The sequence below is a fragment of the Eumetopias jubatus genome, unplaced genomic scaffold (genome assembly GCF_037043125.1).
Source record: "Eumetopias jubatus isolate StellerSeaLion01/CBP00866 unplaced genomic scaffold, mEumJub1_p1.0 scaffold_3, whole genome shotgun sequence".
Classification (NCBI taxonomy): Eukaryota; Metazoa; Chordata; class Mammalia; order Carnivora; family Otariidae; genus Eumetopias; species Eumetopias jubatus.
The window spans coordinates 7638532-7661676 of record NW_028274809.1 but is presented as its reverse complement, the minus strand read 5'-3'; the positions used below and the strand labels follow the sequence as shown (position 1 = coordinate 7661676).

The 23145-nt window shown below is 52.6% G+C and overlaps 1 protein-coding gene across 2 annotated transcripts in view; it reads left to right on the top strand.

Annotated features, from left to right (window-relative positions):
• INPP5D (inositol polyphosphate-5-phosphatase D) overlaps nucleotides 1-23145 on the top strand; it is a 112829-nt gene that overhangs the window by 81785 nt on the left and 7899 nt on the right. For both annotated transcript variants that reach the window (XM_028105157.1, XM_028105156.2), the window contains exons 14-24: nucleotides 760-856; nucleotides 1392-1530; nucleotides 2803-2911; nucleotides 3088-3176; nucleotides 6828-6909; nucleotides 11400-11489; nucleotides 13771-13884; nucleotides 15073-15155; nucleotides 17755-17842; nucleotides 20196-20345; nucleotides 22393-22489. In XM_028105157.1, the coding sequence (XP_027960958.1) occupies nucleotides 760-856; nucleotides 1392-1530; nucleotides 2803-2911; nucleotides 3088-3176; nucleotides 6828-6909; nucleotides 11400-11489; nucleotides 13771-13884; nucleotides 15073-15155; nucleotides 17755-17842; nucleotides 20196-20345; nucleotides 22393-22489 (1138 nt within the window). The remainder of the gene's footprint in view (nucleotides 1-759; nucleotides 857-1391; nucleotides 1531-2802; nucleotides 2912-3087; nucleotides 3177-6827; nucleotides 6910-11399; nucleotides 11490-13770; nucleotides 13885-15072; nucleotides 15156-17754; nucleotides 17843-20195; nucleotides 20346-22392; nucleotides 22490-23145) is intronic.

Here is a 23145-nt window from a genome sequence, read left to right as displayed (position 1 = left end):
AGCTGTGTTCCAATAAAATGTTATTTATGGGCTCCTATTTGAATTTCATACCATTTTAATGTGTCACAAAACCTTCTTTTGATTTTTTTCCCCAACTATTTAAAAATGTAAAAATCCTCTTCACCTGACCTGACATCGGCCCTGCGTTTGGCCCACCCCTGACCTACAGGGCTTGTTTCACCCACATTCCTGGGCCCCGCATCCAGAATTTCTGATTTGGCAGGTCCAGGGCGGGGCCTGAGAATTTGCACTTCAACAGCTCCCAGGTGCTGCTGCTGTTCCTTGGGGAACACACTCTGAGAACCACTGGTCTAGAATAGGTTGGAAACTCAGAATGAGAGGTGGCCTCAGTGAGGGTTTTGGTCCCACCAGGAGCCTGGTTAGCTGGGGGAATGTCCGCCCACCCAGCCCCGGGCTCCTTTGACTTTAAATCCTCCCCAGGCTTCTGGCTGCTTTCGCTGGTCTTGCCTGCTTGGCCTGTGGGGTAACAATGAGTTCCCGGGAGGGGGACAGCTGGATGACTCAGGCCTGCTGAGGACTCCCAAGGCCGCAGGCCATTCACCCCGTTTCTTCTGGTCCTGGAGGAATGAATGCCCCCCTACCCCCCGAGTCCTTGCCACTCCTGAATATTCCACTCCAGATGAAGCTGTTCTGCTTTTCTCGCTCTCCTCTTAAGGAGTAACATTGCTCCACCTTGATTTCCCACCACTTGCCAAGGTTGCCTGTTGTGCTGACTTCTTGCTTCTCCCCTCCCTTTAGGGAACAAGGGAGCTGTGGGGGTGTCGTTTATGTTCAACGGAACGTCTTTGGGATTTGTTAACAGCCACTTGACCTCCGGAAGCGAAAAGAAACTCAGGTAATAGAGCTCATTGCCTGAGAGCATGTTATGGGGTTATCTGCCCAGACAGACCTCACATCCCCCAACACCACAACTACTGTGCAGCCCCCGGCTTTCCCCATCCCTGTGGCACAAGAGCGACCTCTCGTGTGGATGAATCTTGTCGGGAGGACAGGACACGTGTTTCCGTATGTCATTGATCTCATAGATGCCTAAATACCACTCCATTTCTAAAGGGCAGGACCTCCTGCGGGCACCCTTACAGATCAAAGCCTGTTGGGCCCAGTCATGAAGACCTCTGTCTAGAATAATGATGGTTCCAGTCCCTGCTGAACGGAGGCTTTGGGGGCCCCTGCACTGTGCCCCCGTTTCCACCTGAAAGGCCCTTTGCACCCTGACTATGTCCCACCTGCACACGGAGGGGGTCTGCTGCAGCCGCCGGGGCCCCAGAATTACGTCTCCGTCCCCCCAGGCTTCCTCCACCTTCCCACCAGGGTGGTGAAGTAGGGAACCAGCGACCCCATGCAAGATGGCTACTTTTTCATTTAAATAGGCGAAACCAGAACTACATGAGCATTCTCCGGTTTCTGGCTCTGGGGGACAAGAAGCTAAGCCCTTTCAACATCACTCACCGCTTCACCCACCTCTTCTGGCTCGGGGATCTGAACTACCGCGTGGAGCTGCCCCCCTGGGTAAGGGGCTGCCCACCAGCCCACCAGGGGTGGGGGCTGCACGGGGCCACGGAGGCACAGGCCGAGCTGGGCCGAGGCCACTACGCCCCCTCAGGGACTCGATGCCGTCCTGTTGTGGAACCCCGCACCTTTATAGCTCCCTCTGTTCACACTGGGTCCCCACATACCCGAGGAGACCAGCCCAATTTTCTGTCCAGATGGCGGGTCACTGGGCAGCTAAGGAAAACGTCGCTTGCGTCGGATGCCCAGGCATGGTCCACCGAGGAGCAGACCAAAGGGCCACTTGGCAGACACGGCCCTGCTCACTGAGGGAGAGCAGAGCATTCCCAGGAAGGGGGTGGACAGGCCTGGGAGCAGAGCCGTGCGGTCTGTGCAGACACCGGGGTTACAGCTCGTACGTCCCTAACTGGGGCGTAGAGCCTTCACTTTGCGTCCCGTGTGGGGGAAGGGAGGACGGCAGACACTGAAGGGCGAGAGCCCTGGGGCGCAGTCAGGCCAAGGAATGGCCTGGGGTCGGTTGCAGATCCCGGGCAGTCGGGCTGGACCCCGGACCTTCTCTCCTTCCCACCCATTACCCTGAGCAGCCCGCCCCTCGCTTTTGCTGCCCCAGCTGCGCTGCAGAGACCGAGGAAGAGCTTAGGGCCCGTCTGTGCCCCTCCCGCCTCCCCACCCCTCCCTCCCTCACTAGAGGCTCCCCGCAGCCGATGGCAGAGGGCTGGACATGGACCCCACAAACCCCGACCCTTCGCAGTCAGAGGGGCGGTCCCGGCCGTTCCCTGACCAGGAGGTCGGCCAAGGGCGTTTGCCAGAGCAGGGCGAGCAGCCTCGGGAGGGAGGGCCTCTGGGTTGCAGGCCGCCGGCGCATCCTGCTGATGCCCACGGATTCGCGGGGCTGGGATTTCAGATCCTGCCACGGCCTCACAACGAGCTGCCTCGGTTCCCACAGAGAACAAGAGAAACATACCTACCTGCTAATGAAGTGTTGATAAAAACAACACTAAAAGTCGGAGTGAGAAAGTAAAAGGTCCCTCTGCAAATCTGGAACAGCCAAAATTTGTATTGTCAGGTTGATGTTTGGCGACCTTTGCAGGGTTTTCCTTGTAAAACAGTTGAGCGCTAAGACACACCAGCTGGGCAGCCCCGGGACCAGGGTCTGGTGCAGCCTCGGGGGGCTCCGGGTCCCTGGCGGCGGGCAGGTGGGTGGTGATGGGTCTCCTGATGTTGGTGAAGGCGGTGGGCCTCACCGGGGGCCTGGCCGTGTCCTTGCTCCAGGAGGCAGAAGCCATTGTCCAGAAGATCAAGCAGCAGCAGTATGCAGACCTCCTATCCCACGACCAGCTGCTCATGGAGAGGAAGGAGCAGAAGGTCTTCCTGCATTTTGGTAAGAACTGTGGCCCTCTGCCCCTGGGTCCCCTCCAGCCATCGCTGTCTCGTCTTTTCCCTGAATATCCTTGGGGTGGGGGGAGGGGAAGGACTATAGCCGCAGAAGAAGGACAGGTGGCCCGGGTGAAACGTGGGGGAATCAAAGCAGAAGCCAAGGTTTTGTTTGGTTTTCAGAGGAGGAAGAAATCACGTTTGCGCCCACCTACCGTTTTGAAAGACTGACTCGGGACAAGTATGCCTACACTAAGCAGAAAGCCACAGGGGTGAGTTCTCGTCATGGCCATCACCCTGGCCCCCCATCCCCACCCCCCTGCACACCTCACCCCTCCTGTGCCCGATCTCAGAAAGGCGAATGGGGCGTAAAGAGCATCTTCATCCACTAGGCAACGGAAAAAACGAAGGACAGTTAGAGATCATGTGTTGAGCATGATCTGAGCAAAAAAACCTCTTCTGAGGAGAGGCTGGGCAGCCAGACTTGCCCACGACAATTAACTAGACTCTGACACAGGATTTACCTTCTGTCCAGAGAGTCTAAGAGTGGTTCTGAAGCTCTTTTTTTTTTTTTTTAAGTCCTTTGATGAAATCTATTCGCGAATCTACCAAATGAATCATCATTAAGCAAGCTTCCTTACTGCAGGACTTATCAGAGCCTTTACAGGTTTATGAGCATTATGGTTCTCCACAAGATTTCTGGCCAAACTCAGTTTACTCATGGGATACCAGTGATTACCTTATGAGGTCCCTTGGGTTCCAAGGAACAGTGTTTGGGGAAAGCTGCAATAAGGCTTTCATTCGTTCTTATTCAGCAGGTATTTACTGATGACCTGTGATGGGCTAGATATTCTCCTAGGTGGTAGGAGATCAAAGATGAGCCCAGTGTTTGCCCCCAAGGAGTTTATAGAAGGAAAGATGAGACAAACACACAGCTAACTAACCAGAGATGGAATATGAGGTTGCCCGATACACTGAGGAGCCGTCAGAGAGGGACATGACCATCAGGGGAAGGAAAGATCGGGGGAGGCTGTCAGAGAGGTCCCACTCGTGGTGCTGTGAGGAACAGCTTGGCCATCGACAAGGGCTGAGGGGGCGCTGATCCATTTCCAGTTGGAGGAATTGCTAGAATAGACATGGAGGTAGGAAATTCTGGCCTCCGTCACCTTCTGGGGCTCAACCCAGGAAAGCCAGGCCCCGAGGTGTGGAACGGCGAGCTTCTGGGGCTGCTGGAGGCTTCAGGAAATGGAGAATGGTTCAGAACATTGCCTGAGGGCTCGGGGCAAGCAGAGACGTGCAGGAGGGATGGTAAAGCGAAGCATGGGGGTGATCCCAGAACAAGGCAGGAGCTAACAGAGAAAACCAGACAGAAGCTAACAGAGAAAACCAGACAGAGGAGGAGAGAAGATCCAGGTCTGCTGTGGAGGAAAGAGGCTGAGACCCGCCCCCCCAGGGCAAGACACCTGCTGGGGAGGCATCCACGTGCTGCTGTTAGCTGCGGTCCTCTGGGCAGGTCCACAGGGGCGTGTGGGGACAGTGATGGCATGTCCAAGTTGACTTGAGTATCAGGAGAAGAAATAGGGGCTGAGCTGAGGGGAGGGAGGTCCTAGATGGCCAGGGTAAGGTTTTAACCTGTCAGGTAGGCAATAGGAAGCCACTGAAAGTTCTGGGGGTCGGCACAGCAGTGATGCACAGAGAAGGCCGGTGTGCATCGGTCCAGAGGGTGGGGAGGGTGCAGGGGATCCCTGAAGAGGCCGTGTGCTATGTCCCACTGAGAAACTGGGGCCTGAGTCTGAACTGGGAACAAACAAACAAGGCAGAAGCAAAGGAGAGCAGGACGTGCTGGTAGATCTGATTGCCATGGATAAAAACGCTAATCGGAAGGCAGAGCTGGCTTGGAGGGGAGTCTAGAGCTTGTCTTCAGACTTACTGTATAATATTGGTGGAAGACCTCAGAGGAAACATCCAGAAGGCAATTGGAAAATATTAGGTGACACCAGGGCTGGGTCATAGATTTGGGAGTTGTGCGTGCCAAGAACACGGACACCCCCACGGGGTAGGTGACGTTGGCAGGGAGTGAGTGGAAGAGGCGAAGAGAAGGGCTGTGGGTAGATTTGGGGGCATCCACGTTCAGAGGTGAGAGGAAGAAGCAGGCACAAGAAAGGAGACGGGCCGCGAGTGCTCCTGTAGGTGGTGAGGGGACCGACCCGGCGTTTCGGCATCACGGAAGCCGGGGGTGAGAGACCCGTCAGGATTAGCAGTGGCCAGCGTGGAATGTGAATCTAGGAAAACATGTTCCCTGCGTGTGAACCCTGCACAAGGAGCTGGATTTGTGGTCCAAAGTCGGTGGACTTTGAAAGAGCAGTTCACGGAGTCCTGGGGGTGAAATCCAGCCTGGGAGGGGACGAGAGTGGCTCTTTACCAGGTGTGTGCAGATGAGTCGGGTAAAGCTTTCTAGAAATACGGATGTCTGGGCCTCATCCCCATAGGCTCTAATGCAAGAGACCTGGAGCTGTGTCTTCTGTATCTTTGTAAAGCTCGCCGGTAGTTCTTGGGGCAGCCAGTGCTGAGAACTGCAGCGTTAAGAGTAATAGGTTGGCAGCATTGTGCACCTACCCTGTGACCCAGGAATTCCACTTTGGGGTAACCCCAGACACATTAGTACATGTGTTCATCAAAAGGGAGATACGAGAGTGTTTATTGCAGCTTTGTGCACAATGTCCAAAAACTGGGAGGAGCCCTGCTTCCGTCAACGGTAGACTAGATAAATGCGGTATATACATACAATGGAATACAACCACAGCTGGAAGGTGAATGAACTTCTACAGGGAACAACATGGGTGAAAGAAGCCAGACCTCAAACTATATATACTGAGTGAGTCCATTTATAAGTTCAAGGTTAGGCAAAATGCATACGTAGCGGCATTAGGCAGGATCATGTTCACCTCTGCAAGGTGGTGGTATGAACACAGAGGAACATAAGGGAGCCTTTTGAGATGGAGGAGACTTTCTTTATCTCCATCTGGGTTAAATGAGTGTGTACAAATATAAAAACTTCTCAAGCTGTCTACTTAAGATGAGTACACTTTACTATACGTAAGTTGCACCTCAAGTTTAAAAAACGAAATGGGTGGTCCAAAAGTAGAGGCAATGAAAATAGAACATTCTGGAAAGAAAACTGGTAAAAAGAGAAAAGGTTACTGCAGGAGATGGCAGGGGTAGGCTCTTTTAGGGTGAGTACCTTTACATTTATAGGCAGAAGAGAGAGAGCTAGAACTTAAAGTGATAAAGGATATTGCCAGTTTGCCTCGTCTATCACCCCCAGTGGGCATCTTGCTCATTCACCAGTGTAGCCTGGAGAGGGCTTGTCTTAATACATATTGTTTGAGTGGTTGGATGGGTAGATGGATATGCAGATGGGTGGGTGGGTGGGTGGGTGGATGGATGGATGGATGGATGGATGGATGCGCAGGTAGGTGAGTGAATAAATAGATGGTTGGCTGGCTGGATCAGTAGATAGGTGGGTGGCTGTGTAAATGAGAGTGGGTGGCTGGAGTGTTGTTACTAAAGTAAGTAGCTGGAGAAGATAAGCAAAGATTGGGTTGAAAGTACAAGTTGTGCGGTTCACCTGAGTCAGAAAAAAAGAGGTTGGAAGAACAAGAATTCAGAAATAGGATGATAGGTACAGTCCCATAGCTAGGTGAGTCAATCTTCCAAAGCAGGAATGCAAGGTGTGCACTCAGCAGTGGACTCAGGACTTAAGGCAAATGAAAAGGGTTGAAGGCCACCTATGGGGCAAGTCTATAAAGACCCAATAGCACATGAATTCAAGGATTACAGGGTTCACAAGTCAACCTCTTATACTGATTTCTATATATAAAAAATTAGCAGGCGTTTACAAAGCTCGTGACTTTGATTTATAGATGAAGTACAACCTGCCTTCCTGGTGTGACCGAGTCCTCTGGAAGTCATACCCGCTGGTGCATGTGGTGTGTCAGTCTTACGGTGAGTAACAGTCTGGGGGATTCGGGTGCCCGGAACTAACGGGCTCCAGTCTATCTGTAAAATGGGAGAAGTCCCAGCAACCCCGGTCAGGTGACCTGGAAGTGTTGATGCATCATCCTCTCCTGCCTTGAGGCTGCACCATGAGAAGTGTCTTCTGGATGGGGAAACATTGGAATTATGGGGCCCTTTTAAAAAGAAATCCAGACTTACTTCTTTTGAAAAGAGCATATTAGGTTTGAACCACATGAAAGTGGTGTTCTCATAGGTCAAATGAAGTCAAATATTGGAAGTGCATATGGGTAAACCTAACATACCATGAGTATATGCACATATATTTATGGAGATTTAAAGATAAATTGAGGGGGCACCTGGGTGGCTCAGTTGGTTAAGCATCCGACTCTTGATTTCAGCTGGGGTTGTGATCTTGGGGTTGTGAGATTGAGCCCCGTGTTGGGCTCCGCGCTCAGCACAGAGTCTGCTTATCCTTCTACCTCTGTTCCTCTCTCTCTCTCTCTCTCAAATAAATAAATAAAAATCTTTTTTAAAAATAAAAAAATAGGGGCACCTGTGTGGCTCAGTCATTGGGCGCCTGCCTATGGCTTGGATCGTGATCCCAGGGTCCTGGGATTGAGCCCCCCATCGGACTCCCTGCTCCGCGGGAGGCCTGCTTCTCCCTCTCCCACTCCCCCTGCTTGTGTTCCCTCTCTCGCTGTGTCTCTCTCTGTCGGATGAATGAATAAAATCTTTAAAAAAATAAAAAATAAAGATAAATTGAGTAAAATTGAAGAAAAAGCCATAATATGCAATATTAAAATAAATAATTATGGAAAAGTTGTCAGAAGGAATTCTTAATTGCCCAAGTGCTTATGCTTAAAAGCTACTTCTTAAGGGCGCCTGGGTGGCTCAGTCGGTTAAGCGACTGCCTTCGGCTCAGGTCATGATCCTGGAGTCCTGGGATCGAGTCCCGTATCGGGCTCCTCGCTCAGCGGGGAGTCTGCCTCTCCCTCTGACCCTCTTCCCTCTCGTGTGCTCTCTCTCTCTCTCAAATAAATAAATAAAATCTTTAAAAAAAAAAAAGCTACTTCTTAAATCCCATTATTTGGAACTATTCTGCACTGTGTACTTAAAAACTCAGCAGAATTACCTTGAACATTCCTGACCAAGAATCGTGGTATTATTTTTAAAACATTGTGATTCCCAGACAATGAGCCACCCACATTCCCATCATGTCCCTCATGTGACAAAGTCACAGGCCCGGGACCTCAGCCCTCCCCCACCCACTCCTCAAGAGGGGCCTTGCTGCTGCCCAGTGGCCACCTTTGGGGCTCCCATCCTCTCTCTGGGGCCTGGCAAATCCCCACATTTAACTCAGGTCCCATCAAGTTGAACTGATGTCCATTCCTTTTTCTTGTGCATACCTCCTGCTGCTTAGAAGGGACCAGAGCAAGTGCCCTGGGAAGTCATGCACCTGCACTCCCCTAGCACCCGAGCTCTGTCTCCCAGAAGTGACTTCCCGAGACAAACGTCACACCTTTAGATGTGCAGAAAGGCATCCCACCCCCCTAGCCACAGCCTTCAAAACCTACGAAGGCCCGCATCCCACCCACCATTAACCATCCCATTTCTCAGTGATGCCTTTCTTTCCCACATCCTGCAACTCCGTGAGTCCTGCCAAGTCTCGTCTCTAGGAAGATGCCACCGTCTGCCTTCTGCAGGGATTCAGGAGAAAGTGCTGGCTTGTTCCGTTACTGCCTTTTGAACCTAAACTTGGCATTCACAACAGCTCTGTAGTAAAGGTTTTTAGGAAAACAGGGAGATTGCTCTGGAAGTGGCATTGAGGAGCAGGGGGGACACACCTTCCCACTCTGGACCCACCTAAGAGGGAGGGAGCAGAAAAGCAGCCCTCCCTCGAGAGGCTGCAGTATCTTCCAGGAAGGACCAGGTACAGAACGTGAAGGGAAAGTTGAAAATATAGGGAATTTTGCTAATGATATTTCACTGAATGCTGGAGGGCTCAGTGGAAGGGTTTAATGAGTTGGTGGTGAGCAAGAAATTGGGAAAGAAAAGGGAATGAATGTCCAGAGCTCAGGAAATGGGGTAAACTAAGAGCTTGAGTCTTACAGTGATTGGCATAAATAGGATGTATCAGTTACCTATTGCTGCATAACAAATAACCCTGAAACTCGACATCTTACAGTTCTCTGGGCCAAACTTGGGATCTGTTCATCTTTGTTCTGCTTGGTGATGGCTGGGCACCCTCAGACCAGGAGCCCCCCCCGCCCCCAGACGGGGGGTTGGCCGGCTGGTTGGCTGGCTGTCAGCAGGGACAACGGTGGTAACCTGCCTGTGTAATTCATCACCCAGCAGACTAGTCCAGGATTCTTGCGGGTTCCAGGGATGCCACATCTGCAAGTCCCAGATGTGGAAAAGCTTTCTGAGTCTCTGCTTGCCTCACATTTGCAAATGTCCTACTGGCCAAAGGAAGTCACACAGCTAAGCCCAGACTCAGCTGTGGGAGGAGGACGTACAGGGTGTGCTTACGGAGAGACCATCCAGGTCCGTCGCCTTCCTCGTGTTTAGGGCACAGGCACCGTAGTGCCAGTGCTGTATGTTCGATACATATGTAAAATACGGTTAAGAACATTTTTAAAACCCTGGTCGTCCACCTGTTAACTTCTCGCTGGAACATCCCCTCTTCCATTGCTCCCCCCCCCACTCAGCCTGACTCCCTCCACCCCAGTGCTCTCCTGTTTCACACGGTCCTGGACCCTCCCTGACTTCTCCCTGCCCCTGCCCGCATCCCACCATGACGTGGGCTGGTGCCCCTCCTACCTTTTGTCCTCCTGTCTCAGAGAAGGGGTGTCGTCCTCCTCTCCCGGCTACCTTTCCACCGGGGCCTCTAGCCCCTCCTCCTCCCCCAGCGCCCCCACTTGGCCCCTTGTTCTCCTTCATTCTGTCTCCATGTTTCAGTTGTCTCTCTGACGGTCGTGAGCAAGTGAGCATTTCTTCCCCATGTTTCTTTTTTTTTTTTTTAAGATTTTATTTATTTATTTGAGAGAGAGAATGAGATAGAGCATGAGGGGGGGGAGGGTCAGAGGGAGAAGCAGACTCCCCGCCGAGCGGGGAGCCCGATGCGGGACTCGATCCTGGGACTCCAGGATCATGACCCGAGCCGAAGGCAGTCGCTCAACCGACTGAGCCACCCAGGCGCCCTTTCCCCATGTTTCTTAGCCATCTGTATTTCTTTTTTATTTTTTTATTTTTTTATTTTTTTAGGATTTTATTTATTTATTTGAGAGAGAGAAACAGCATGAGAGGGGAGAGGGTCAGAGGGAGAAGCAGGCTCCCCGCCAAGCTGGGAGCCCGATGTGGGACTCGATGTGGGACTCGATCCCGGGACCCTGGGATCATGACCTGAGCCGAAGGCAGTCGCTCAACCAACTGAGCCACCCAGGCGCCCAGCCATCTGTATTTCTTTTGCGATTTTCTACCTATATCCTTTGGTTGGTTGAAGGCTGGATGTTTACCTTTCTCTTGCTGATCTGTAAAAGCTTTATAGAAAACTATGTCCATTGTCTTACTGCCTTCTTGGTCTCCTCTGCTGTGTCTCTCTGCCCCGTACTGGCCAGTGTGGCCTGGATTTGCATCCCGTGTGCCTCCCCTGGGGAGCCCAGACATCCGCATGGCTTCTGCTTCCACCTAACATTGTGACTCCAAACCTCAAGAGAAATCTCCAGCCCTGAGTGCCCAGCCAGACACTTAGAACTCAGTATCTCTAGAACTCTGTGCTTTCCCTTCTGCCCTCCAAACATGCCCTGCTGCCTTCCCTCCCAAGCGCCATGTTCCTTGAAAGAGGTGTCTACACTTCATCACCTTCTGCTGTCTCCCAATCCTAGGAGGCATTGTGGGATGGGGGGAGGTGCCATCTCTGTCACTGAGGAGCTCAGTGACCTAAGTCCCCACCCCACTTTGGGCCATGAGCTCATCAGTGCAGTGAAGTGCTGAGACCAGAAATGTCCACAGTTCACGCCCCATGATCTATTTAAAACCTCGTGTGTCTCTAAGAAAAATTAGCGCAGGCACGTTGTCACCGTGGAGGAAAGGGTGGTCACACACTTCCACTGAGTCGCTCTTTTTTTTTTTTAAGATTTTATTTATTTATTGGACACAGAGAGAGAGCACAAGCAGGGGGACCTGAGGCAGAGGGAGAGGGAGAAGCAGGCTCCCCGCTGAGCAGGGAGCCCGATGCGGGACTCGATCCCAGGACCCTGGGATCATGACCTGAGCCGCAGGCAGACACTTCACCGACTGAGACTCAGTGGAAGGCGCCCCTTCCACTGAGTCTTTCAAGCGTGGTTGTGGAAGGTCAGCGGAACAGCAGGTGCAAAACCGTGAAACTTCTGGAGGCTTCCATCAATAGAGGTTGATTTCTGCCATGGGTTTGCCATCCTTGGTTTGACCAGAAGGATTTCTCCTTCCCTCCCCTGCAGGGAGCACCAGTGACATCATGACCAGTGACCACAGCCCAGTTTTCGCCACGTTTCAGGCAGGAGTCACCTCCCAGTTCGTCTCCAAGAACGGTAAGTGGTGGGCGGCGTCTGTCCCTCTGTCCTGCACGAAGACAAGAGGCCTTGGGCTCTGGCCTTCTGGTTGCAGCGGTCCGTTGTCTGCGGTAGATGGAGGCTCCACCTTCCAGGCTCGTTCACACTCCATCCGTGGGGACTCCTCGCCTCTAAACCACATCACGGTTTCCGTGCAGAGCATGTTCTTGCTGTCTTTGGCAAATATGTCAGCTTTTTAAGCCTCGGTTTTAATTTGGTCTTTAAAGTTGAGTAAATGAGTGTTCGTCCAAGGTGTGGCTTGTATGTGCCACAATTCTGGGGGGCACGTGGATGAACCTTGATCAGTAATGCATTTACTTTTAATATGTTTCACATTTGTCTCTTCTGTGTAAGGCAGGCAATGCTGGTTTTCCACTTAGTCTTGTGATGTACTTTCTTATTTAAATACGTTTACTTAAGTTTAGAAAGTGAGTCTATTTAACAAAACTATTAAGTGAGTATTAGGGCAGGTGAGTGGTAGGTGGAGATGGTAAACATTGTAAGGATGGGATGGCTGACTGAGTTTGGGAAATGCTGATGTAAATAATACTTAGATTTGCAGGTATGTCTTCAAATAATCTAGCTCAGCCCTGCTCACCAGGCCATCTTCGTCCCAGCAAGGGCCTGGTGTTCTCTGTGGCGGGCCCAGCCTGGGTCTGGGTGACTGGGGAGGCATATTGTCACCTCCTCTGTTCGCCCCCCACTTCTGTGCTCAGCAGCCGGTTCAGGCTAATTTAGGAAGGTTGAGCGGGGGGCCCAGTTGAGGCTAGAAAAGCTCATATTGCTGTGTCCTTCATGCCCTGAGGGTTGTAGGGGAGGCTGGAATACTGTCTTCTGGGACATTCTTCTCCACACTCTGTTGGGTTTATCGTCTGCTCTAGTAATGTGACCTTCCCTCTCCATACAACCCTCAATCCAGCACCCTCTCTCTCTCCTAGCTCTGGGCACTATCTTTCTAGAACCTCCCGTCTCTCCCTGGGCTCCCACTGATCTCCCCTTTCTCTGAGTTCCTGCAGCATCGATGGGATGGCTCATACCATCGCACCCTCCGTGAGGACCCTCAGCACATCCTCAGTGTCGGGCTTGCCTTCCCTCTACTGGGACTCAGTGCCCAGACGATGCTCATAAATACCAATTACCTGGATTGAGTGTTGGTTGAATGTTGTCCTAAGGGGAACCTGGCCTATGTGTTGTGGGGTGTGAAATAAGCCAGACAGAAAAAATACCATGGATGTATGTTATCACCTATCTGTGGGATCTTGGAAAAAACTGCCAATTTCATAGAAACAGAAGAGAACGGCGGCTGCCAGGGGCTGAGGGGAGCTGGAAATGGGGAGATGGAGGTCAAAGGGTACAAACTTTCAGTTATAAGATGAATCAGTTCTGGGGATCTAACAGTCTGCATGATGACCATGGGTAATAATAATAGTATTTGCTGGGAGCAGATCTTAAGTGTTGTCACCACACCAAACAAAACACAAACAAAACAAAACAAAAAAACCAAAACCAGTTAATTATGTGGGTGACGGATGTGTTAATTATCTTGATCTTGGTAAGCATTTCACAGTGTACATGAGTATCAAATCATCACGTTGTAAACTTTAAATATGCACGATTACATTTGCCAGTTATTTCTCAGTAAAGCCGGAGAAAAGGAGAAGGGAAAGAAGGAAAGGCTGGGTGGGAGAGAGGCCGGGAATGTCTGTCCTTGCTCGCGCGTGGCGCAGAATTTACATGGAAGGCCGGAACTTGCTCACGGCGGGCCTGAGGACGCTTGCAAACTCGTCATGTCAGTGAATACCGTGACAGGCCAGCCACCACGGTGGGAACGAGGGTGAATAAGGAGTGGAGGGAAGTCAGCCTGAGGAAGGAAGAACCGGTCTCCCTCGCTACTTGAACTTGGAAACGAGACAGATTTGGGTATTGAGCCACTGAGCCTTTATACAAGCTCTCTTGGCCAGAACAGACGGGGACACTGAGGCACGGAGGTTAAAGGCGTTGCCAGGGCTGTGCTTGTTCAGTGGCAAAGCTGAGAGTCGGGCTCTTGGCTCCCTGAACTCTTCGCTCTTCCCACCCTGCTCTCCCTGGCCTGTGAGGACGTTCCCATCATCGGGGATGCTCAGTGCGGGGGGCGGGATTCAGGGAAAACCTCTTCTTCACCCGGACCTCACCTTCCCCGGAGCCTGGTGTTGGGGGCTGATTCAAAATGCTCCATGTCTGGGCACATCGTGGAGTCAAGTCTCTTTCTCACCTGCTCCAGGCCCCGGGACTGTCGACAGCCAAGGGCAGATTGAGTTTCTCAGGTGCTTTGCCACGCTGAAGACCAAGTCCCAGACCAAATTCTACCTGGAGTTCCACTCGAGCTGCTTAGAGAGTAAGTGGGCCTTGAGCTACCTTTGGCCAGGCAGACTTTTCATCAGCGGCGCTTTGCCCCACCTCTCTCTCTCTCTCTGGGAAGGATTCACAGATGGGCCTCAAGGGCGCCTGTGTGGGGGGAGCCCTCAGAGTTTCAGTTACCCCTGAGTCTAGGTGACTGGATCCTGGGCCACTGGATCTTCTCCTTGCCCCTCAGGGCAGAGTGCAATCCACTCAGGGGTCCCCCTCCTGCCACAAGCTGGGGCTCTGACTCAACCAGAGGGTCCTGGGCGAAGGTCCAGAGCTCGAGGAGGCCAGTGGGGGCCCTGTTCTTCCCCAGGGTCCTCTGCTCTTTGCTATGGGATGGGGCATCTCCCTCAGGCGGTCTGGTGCATCCCCAAACGAGCTCGAGATGGACAGCCTCCTCCCAGCCAGCAGTAGTTAGCACAAACTGTTTAGCAAACACCCTTTCTGGGTGACATTTCTAGGCATATTGTCTAAAGCTGTTCCATGGCGAGATCTGTGTGGTTTCCAGCTCCCTTCACGGAGATGGTCTGGAGGTGGGGGTGCAGGGCAGAATCAACTCCACCCAAGGAGGCATTTTGTGACGGGATGATGGCTGCTTCCAGAAATCCAGAGGGTGTATTGCCCTCCCCCCTCCTTCTCCCACACAGCCTGGGCTCAGTCTTGGTGACAGACCCACCTTTTCCTTAAAGTTTCTAGGGCCCGGGTCACCAAGCAGGGGCAAGGCACTTCCAAAAATGAGGAGGATTTTCATGCGGGTGTTTTTAATAAACTATCGAGACATTTGCATACATTTCTATGGAAACAGCATATTAGGAAGCTCAAATTAGCATTTCAAAAGGCTGCTATCCTTCAGTGGCGTGGGACGAGCTGTCATGTTTCCTGATCTCCTTGCCTGTGATGTGATGATTTCTTTGTTGCCTGGTTTGTTGCAAAAAAAAAAATAGCTGAAAAGGAGGGGAATCTCTTTGATTTTCCTAAAAATAATTCAGCCATATTGGCAAATGACCATCCCCTGCACCAAAACAGAATCCCCCACAAGCCTGAATCCTGAACGGGGCTGTGGCCCCACAGATAGAAGAGGGAGAATATCTTCATTGGTCCAGGTGGGGCAGCCCTAGGAGGCTTTTCCGTCTGGCTCTCATTCTGTTTTCTCAAAACCGGCCTTCTTGTCCTATGACAGGTTTTGTCAAGAGTCAGGAAGGAGAAAATGAAGAAGGAAGTGAAGGGGAGTTGGTGGTGAAGTTTGGCGAGACCCTTCCAAAGGTAAATCAAGAACAGGACGTAGCGAGGGAGAACTTGGCCCCAGGGGCCTCAGGATTCCTCGATGGATTTCAGTTCCCATCTTGGATCACGGAAGAGATCTAGAGATGGGCTTGTTGTCCACTTGACGTTGCAAAGAGGGAGCCTGAGGCAGATCCCGGAGAGGTTGGTTCACCATCACACAGCTGTAGTGACAGACAGGCTGGAGGCCCCGGGCCCTGATGCCCCCCGCAGTGCCCTGTCACCTGCTCAGCCCCAGCTTGGAGGATCAGCTGAAGGGGCAGAGGGGGCAGTCCAGTGGCTCCTACCCAAACGCTGGACTCAGAAAAAACTTGACGCGTCCATGACCCCATGAGAGCAGAGGGGGGGGGATTTGAAAACACATAGGCAGACCTTAGTGGGAACACATTCGTCTTTCTTGCAGAAAAGAAAATGGCTTTCCCCCAGGACCCAGAACAGCTTTTATGATGTCGAATTGATGGTGGGCCCCCCCGAGTGCTCATGCTGGGTGCGCAGTGGAGTAGGGCTTTGTTTCTTTGTCACATAATGAGGGAACAGTAGGCAGACCAGGGCCAGGCAAATCTGTCACACATCCAGGAGTCCCACGGGCTCTCCTGGAAGGTTCTCTCGGAGGGGCCCCCCAAGCAGAGCTTTAAAAATGGCCTTAAACGGGTAGAAGGACCCATCGTGTCCTAAGGCTGGGGTGGTACATGGGCAGTTTTGGGGGGCTGGGCTACCCACTCCGGCACTATTGATTGGAACCCGTGCTTGGGCCACACACAGGAAGGCAGATACCTGCATCACAGTCTCCTAATGTGGGAACACTTCTGGTTGGGGTCCTCCACAAGGCCAGGGCGTAGGTCAGAAGTCCCCATCCTGGGGCTGTTTTCAGGTACCTGCATCCTGGCGGCTTTGGGCTCCAATGTGACATCCCGCCTCACCCACCCACCCACCCACCTTACCCTTCGGTTCCTCCCCTCCCGGGGGCCCCACACGGCAACCAAACGCCTTATTTGCCCCTTGGGTCAACTTGGGAAAGATGCCAGCCTCCCAGTCCACATCGTGCATGTACCCCAGGCTGGCTCACAGGCCTCTAGGGTACCCCTGACCCACAGCCTCACCGCTGCCTACACCTGCTACTCCTCCTGCCTCCATCCCTCCTCTTCACCCCACTGCTACCTCCCAGGGGTCTCCATCCTGCCTGCCTTCCTGCTGAGGCATCCTGAAGCCTGACGGATCTTTCTAGAATGCCTGTTTGATCCTGGCATCCCCCTCTTTATCTGGTCAACTCCCTGCTGTTGACATGAAATAAGCCCAAGCTCCTCAGCTCCCAGGCCCCCCCTTCACTCCTACTTCACGTGCTGCCCCCACAGCACCTGAGAGGTCTTCACTCCCTCCTGCTCCCTGATCCTCCACGCATCTCTGTCACCTGACAGCACCCTCTCTGTCCCTCTTTAATCCCCCCAAAGCACCCTGACAGAGGCTCCCTTCCCTCTACCGTCGGCACCCCCATGGTGAGTGTGTCCCTCACAGACATCCTCTGGTCAGATACCCACCACCCCGCTCCCACTGCTGCCCCAGAGGGCAGGGTCTTCCTGCATCGGCGGCACCCAGCCCGGGTCTAACTTTGAGTCCGTCATCACTACAAGTCAGTGAACTGAGCATTTGCTGTGGCTCTGGAACCCGAGAGTGCCCTTGAGCACCTGCTGTGATTTCCAGTCATTTGTTTTGGAACTTTCTGAATGGAGATGGAGTCCATCCTGTGGGGCAACATGGCGCCCAGAGGCTTGCACAAGGGTCTCTCGGCATCTGGATGGGAAGGAAGGGGGCAGGCTGGAGCAGTGTATGGCCTCTTTATCGGGCCCCTCTGTGTTGGTGTCAGCATGAGAAACAGCCTTAGGAGCTAGTGCACACAGAAAGCTCCTCCTCCCTGTGCTTGCACGGATGCGGCCTACACTGGTGAGGTTCGGGTTCTCCCCACGTGCGAAGCCTGACACAGACGTGTCCTGAGCCAGACCAGCAGGGCAGCTGGGAGCCAGCAATCCCTCGCTGCAGCAGGAAGAGGGAGACAGGGCTGGAACTCAGGATCTGTGCCTGTCATTTGCTGAGCTACCCTCCGACAACCTGCAGGACACTCCAGGGGGGCTCCCCTGCAGGGAGACCCTGTCGAGATGGAGGGTAGGCCTTGTGTGCCACCTGCTGGGGGGAAGCCTGCGGTGGGGAGTGGGGTGCATTTGGACCCGGTTCCTGGTCCCATTACTTTTGTGTCAGCTTGGCCCCCACCCCCATGATGCTGGGGTATGCAAGGGAGGGGAAAGGAGGGAAGGGAAGCAGGGGATGTGAGGCACACTTGGGGTCCAGCTCTCTCCTGGGGTGCGGTATGATCGGGGGGAGACAGGGACAGAAGTGAACCCCGCATGCTGGACAGGGTGGATGTGTGGTTCCTTCCTACTATCTTGAACATGAAAGGCAGAAATTCAAATTCCATGAATAAGAACACCTATAGTCCTGTTTGCTCAGGCACGCCCCTCATCTGGGCTGGCAGCCTCCCCGCAGCTGTCCCCCAGTGGGCAGCTCTAACCCTGTGCCCTTCTCTGTGCAGTTGAAGCCCATCATCTCTGACCCCGAGTACCTGCTAGACCAGCACATCCTGATTAGCATTAAATCTTCCGACAGCGACGAATCCTATGGTAAGCGTCCCGGGAGAGCTGCTGCCGGCAGCGCACCTGCTCTTAGCTGGTGGCCTATGATGTCAGGGAGGCAGCAGCGTCTGCATCACGGGAAACCCACCATCCTGCTCTCCTGCCACTCCTCTCCCACTCCCGGGGCTGCCAGAGGGACAAATACTGGTAAACCATCCTTCCTGCCCCGTCGGGCTTCTGGGAGAAAGAGCCAGCAGCCACAACCCCTCTCGTTTATTGGGTCTTTCCTGTGTCAGATTCTGTGCCAGGTGCTTTGCAGGAATTATTTAATCCTAACGAGAGCTTATAAAGCAGATACTCTTCTCCCAATCAGTAGGTGAGTAAACTGAGGCTCAGAGAGGTTAAGGGACTGTGCCCAAGCCACAGGGAGTAACTGGCTGAGCCCTAATTTGAACCCAGGTCTGTCTGGCATTGTTCAGGGCCCCTGCTGGGCAGACATCAGCCATCCTACTAGGGAGACATCATCTTCTGTGACATTGTCTTCAGCCGGTCCGTGGCTCCAGCCCAATGTCAGGTTCACCCTGGACCGTGATGCATTCGGTGTGGCTAGAACGCAAGGGTGAGAGGAGCAGGTGGCCAGAGAGAGTTGGAGGCAGGAGCCAGACCAAGCAGCTCCTTTCACGAGACAGGCAAGAATGTGATCTGGGTCCGGGGAGGGTGTCCATTTTCAGTGGAAGGAATCTGAAGGTGCTTAATGCTGATCCAGGGAAGCCAGGACACGGAACGAGGCTGTAGACACAAAAAGTGTCCATGTGTGTCAACTGCCCACCGTTCAGGCCCTGCCAAAAGCCCTGGGGTACAGATACAATTGCTACACTCATTGCACAGGCGAGGAAATGAAGTGACTTGTCCACGGTCACAGGGCCACTGAGGTGGCCTTGGACTGGAACCCAGGCAACCCAGCTCCAGAATCCTGCCCTCCACCCTCTCCTAGTCAGCACCAGAAAGAGGGTCTCTGAGCCCGGGCAGGGGTGGCCAGAGCCTAAGGATGGCGCTGACCTTGGATGGGGAGGGCCTGTCCGTTGTGCTGGGCAAAGAGAGGGATCCGTGTGGAGTCACAGAGTTTGAAGCTTCGGTGGTAGGCCACAGGCACACAGGAAGGATGGTTCCGTGTTCTTGTTCAAATACTGCCTTCTTCCTCGGTTTCTTCGTCCTGGTATTCACACAAGCAGCATTTCACAATGATAGCAGGAAAAAAAGTCAACCCCCAGTCTCCTCCCCTACTTACAGCCACCATTTTTATTTCAGTCTCATACTTCCTCATGCAAAGGCATACATAGATTTCTGTATATAACCAGCTTAGCGATACCATTTTCTATGCTGCTTCCCTCACCCAGTGAGAGACAGGTTAGGTGAGACACATTTTCCAGGACCCTCCTCCCACACAGCCTCCATGACCGCTGCATTTAACGGCTGCCCCGTATCCCATGGGTTTCCTTCTCGTTGTTTCTGTTCATGTTATCAGTAACGCTGAGATGGATCAATTCGTGAACATTCTTTATCTTCCTTCAGCTACATCTTTTATTCTTTTGGGTCATCTCTTGGTAAGTTCCCATGTGTGCTGGGTCACAGGCTATAAACAGGTCGGTGATTCTTGACACTCGGTATCCAACTGATTGCCACAAAGGCGGTGTCCAGCCATGGTGACCTTGCCACATCCAAGTGAGCAGGTGTCCCCGGATCCTTGCTGGCACCGGGTATCGTTTTCCTTCCTTCCATTTTGTGCTAATTTCCTCTGTGTGAGAGAGTTCCTTAGTGCTGCCTTAATTTGCATTTTTGACGGTTAGGAAGACTGAACTAGTTTCCGTGTGTTGAAATCAACCAGCTACAATTCTTTTTGTGTGAAATACCTGCTTGGGTTACCTGCCCAGTCATCTGCTGGGATTTGATTTTGAGGCGTTCCTCATGGGGTTCAGGTAAAATACCCTCTTTGTGAAGCCATCAGTCTCTCCCATTTTCCTTTTATCCTCTGTGCAGAAGTTTTAAGCTTTTATATCCTCTTATCTGTCAGTCTGTTTTGTCATTTCTTAAATTGCTCCAAACCCTGGGAAGTTATCATTCCCTCTCGCAATCAGATTAGTATTCAAGTCTAGCTTTTCTGCTGGATTTTCTATGATTTAAATTTCTTTTTTGGATCAACTAATCCACATGAAGTTCATTTTACTGTAGGGTTTGAAATGTTTTCCCCAAGTTGTTCCAAAAGGTTTATTCGATAATCCCTGCCTTGGACATTGTTTCGAAGGACCGTCTGTGGGCGGTGGAGCTAGGTCTGCAGGCTGAATGCAGTTTCTCCTGTGAAATGGCGGGCTCTTGACATGACTCTGGTCCCCACCCTCCCCAGGCGAGGGCTGCATTGCTCTACGGTTAGAGGCCACGGAAACTCAGCTCCCCATCTACACACCTCTCACCCACCACGGAGAAATGACGGGCCACTTCCGGGGGGAGATTAAGCTGCAGACTTCCCAAGGCAAGATGAGGGAGAAGCTCTACGGTAAGTGGGTGTGACCACTCCCTTGTCCCCTCTTCAGTGCTGCTGGGAGAGGGACAGGAATGAGGTGTCTCTCGGCCCAGCCATTGACTATTCTCTCTGCTGTGGCCTCCGAACAGAAATCTACCATCAGAAGGGCTGTGAGAGGGGCGCCTGGGGGGCTCAGTCGTTAAGTGACTGCCTTTGGCTCAGGTCACGGTCCAGGGTCGTGGGATCGAGCCCCGCATCGGGCTCCCTGCTCCGCGGGAAGCCTGCTTCTCCCTCTCCCACTCCCCCTGCTTGTGTTCCCTCTCTCGCTGTGTCTCTCTCTGTCAAATAAATAAAGAAAATCTTAAAAAAAAAAAAAAAAGAAAAGAAAAGAAAGGATATGAGAGACGATCTGGCCCAATTCTGAGTTGATTCCAGAATTTCCCCATAGAACCACAACACCCCACAATTTGCACATCATCCTTCCCTGACCCCAGTCACCTTCCATCTGTTAGGACGTGAAGCTTGTGAGTGTTCCAGGTGCTCTGTTCTTGTCTTAGATTAGGCTCGTAGGCCTTGTCACTTCCTGTTAGCACCTCCACTAGAAGGACTAAGATGACACAAGAAACCTGCCTAATCCTGAATAGCTCTTTCTAGGCTACAGGCGAAGGCACTGGCTGCAGCTGAGATTTAGAATTTCCCGAACTTCCCGTGTGACCCGTTCTTCCTCGTGGCCACGTGGTGTGCAGCTCTCACACACACACACACACACACGTGTCCACACCCCACCCTCATGGTGCCCCCCACGACTTCTGGGCCTTCTAGGCTGTTTCACACACCGTACACACCAATAAGCCCCCTGTCCTTGTTCTTAGCACATTCCTTTGGCTTTTCGCTACCATCCAAAATGGCAGCATTTTGGGGTCTTCTCTTCCCTGGCAGGGTCCCCCAGTATCTCTTCCAGCTTGACCTCAAATCTTTGTGTCCTGCAAAACGACACCTGCTTCCTTCTGCTGGCTGTTGGGAGGAGGCATCTGTCGTGGCTCTCAGGAATAACACCAGTGTATTATTCAACACCAGTTGATTCTGGAATCAACTCAGAATTGGGCCAGATCGTCTCTCATATCCTTTCTTTTCTTTTTTTTTTTAAAGATTTTCTTTATTTATTTGACAGAGAGAGACACAGCGAGAGAGGGAACACAAGCAGGGGGAGTGGGAGAGGGAGAAGCAGGCTTCCCGCGGAGCAGGGAGCCCGATGCGGGGCTCGATCCCACGACCCTGGACCGTGACCTGAGAGCTTGGGAACAAACACTCATTGGAGGTGTTTCCTTACCCCCGTGCAATCCCAGCCTTGGGGAGTCATCTCCTATCTGTCCCCAAAGGAAACCCTGCTGATTCCCAGTAGGCAGCTATAGACGTCTTATCTCTTAGATAAGACCCATCACTGCCCCTCTGGGAAATACTAAAACACGGCCCAGAGACCCTGCTAATAGGGAACACGAGGAAGTGTCTAGACTCGGATTTTCTTAGAATCCCGCCTAAAATTTTAAAAATTGGAAAGAACGCGTTGTCTTCAATAGTATCCATGACATTAAAGCCTCTCTGCTTGAGGGGCGCCTGGGTGGCACAGCTGGTTAAGCATCCGACTCTTAGTTTCAGCTCAGGTCACGATCTCAGGGTTGTTGTGGGATCAAGCCCCGTGTTAGGCTTCGTGCTCTGTGAGGAGTCTGCTCAAGAGTCTTCCCCCTCCCTTTAAACTAGGTGGGCTTTGGTATCCAATGCTCTTGTGGAGCCACCTTATTCTGTTGGTTTTATTTGGATCTCCCAAGAAATATTTGCCTGTCCCTTGTGACACCAAGCTGAAAATGTCCCATGAAATGATAACTGGGTCGCACATGCCAACTCTTCCTCCCTCTACAACCATGGCAGACATAACAAGTCAATCACTGAATGTGCATGAGGCCTCAGAATCTTGCTTAGCCCACCGCCCAGCCAGCCATTAGTCACTGTCCAGCTTCGGCTGCCATCTTGCCCAGACTGGGTGCCAGGCCTCACGTGCTCTTTCCTGGCTCTTTCCTTGCAGACTTTGTGAAGACTGAGCGAGATGAGTCCAGTGGGCCCAAGTCCCTGAAGAGCCTCACCAGCCACGACCCCATGAAGCAGTGGGAACCTGCCAACAGGTAGAGCAGGGGTTGCTGCCAGGGTTTCCCTACAAACTAGCTTGGTTTTGCAGACCCAGGACCCGGGAGAGGGTGAGTGGAGCGCAGAGAAACCAAGGAGAGGGAGGAAACAGAAGCTCAGGCCCAGGACCGGCGCCGTCCCGCTGCCCACTCCGGGGAGGCGGGTGTACCCATGCAAGGCCTGGGGGGCGCCTGCGTGTCAGAAAGCAGCTCAAGGGGCACCTGTGTGGCTCAGTCGGTTGAGCGTCTGACTCTTGCTTTCGGCTCACGTCGTGATCTCGGGGTCAGGATATCGAGCCCCGCGTCGGGCTCTGCGCTGGGTGCAGAGCCTGCTTAAGATTTTCTCTCTCCCTCTGCCCCTCCCGTCCCTCTCTCTCTTTAAAAAAAAAAAAAAAAAAGTTCAATTCACTGACATTGGCTGAGCACTTGGTGTATGTCAGATTCTAGAGAAACCAAGGCAAAGTTGGTGCAGCCCCTGACTTAGGAACTCTCAGCCTAGCAGAAAGACGCGGTCCCGGGGGAAGCTGCTGCAGGGAGGAAATGGCCCCTGTGTCTCCTGGGGACCAGGGACAGCAGCAGGCATGGCTCGGTGGTCAAGGAGCCCCATCCTTTTACTACGGGGGAAAAAAATCATTGAGGAAAATGCACACAGGTTG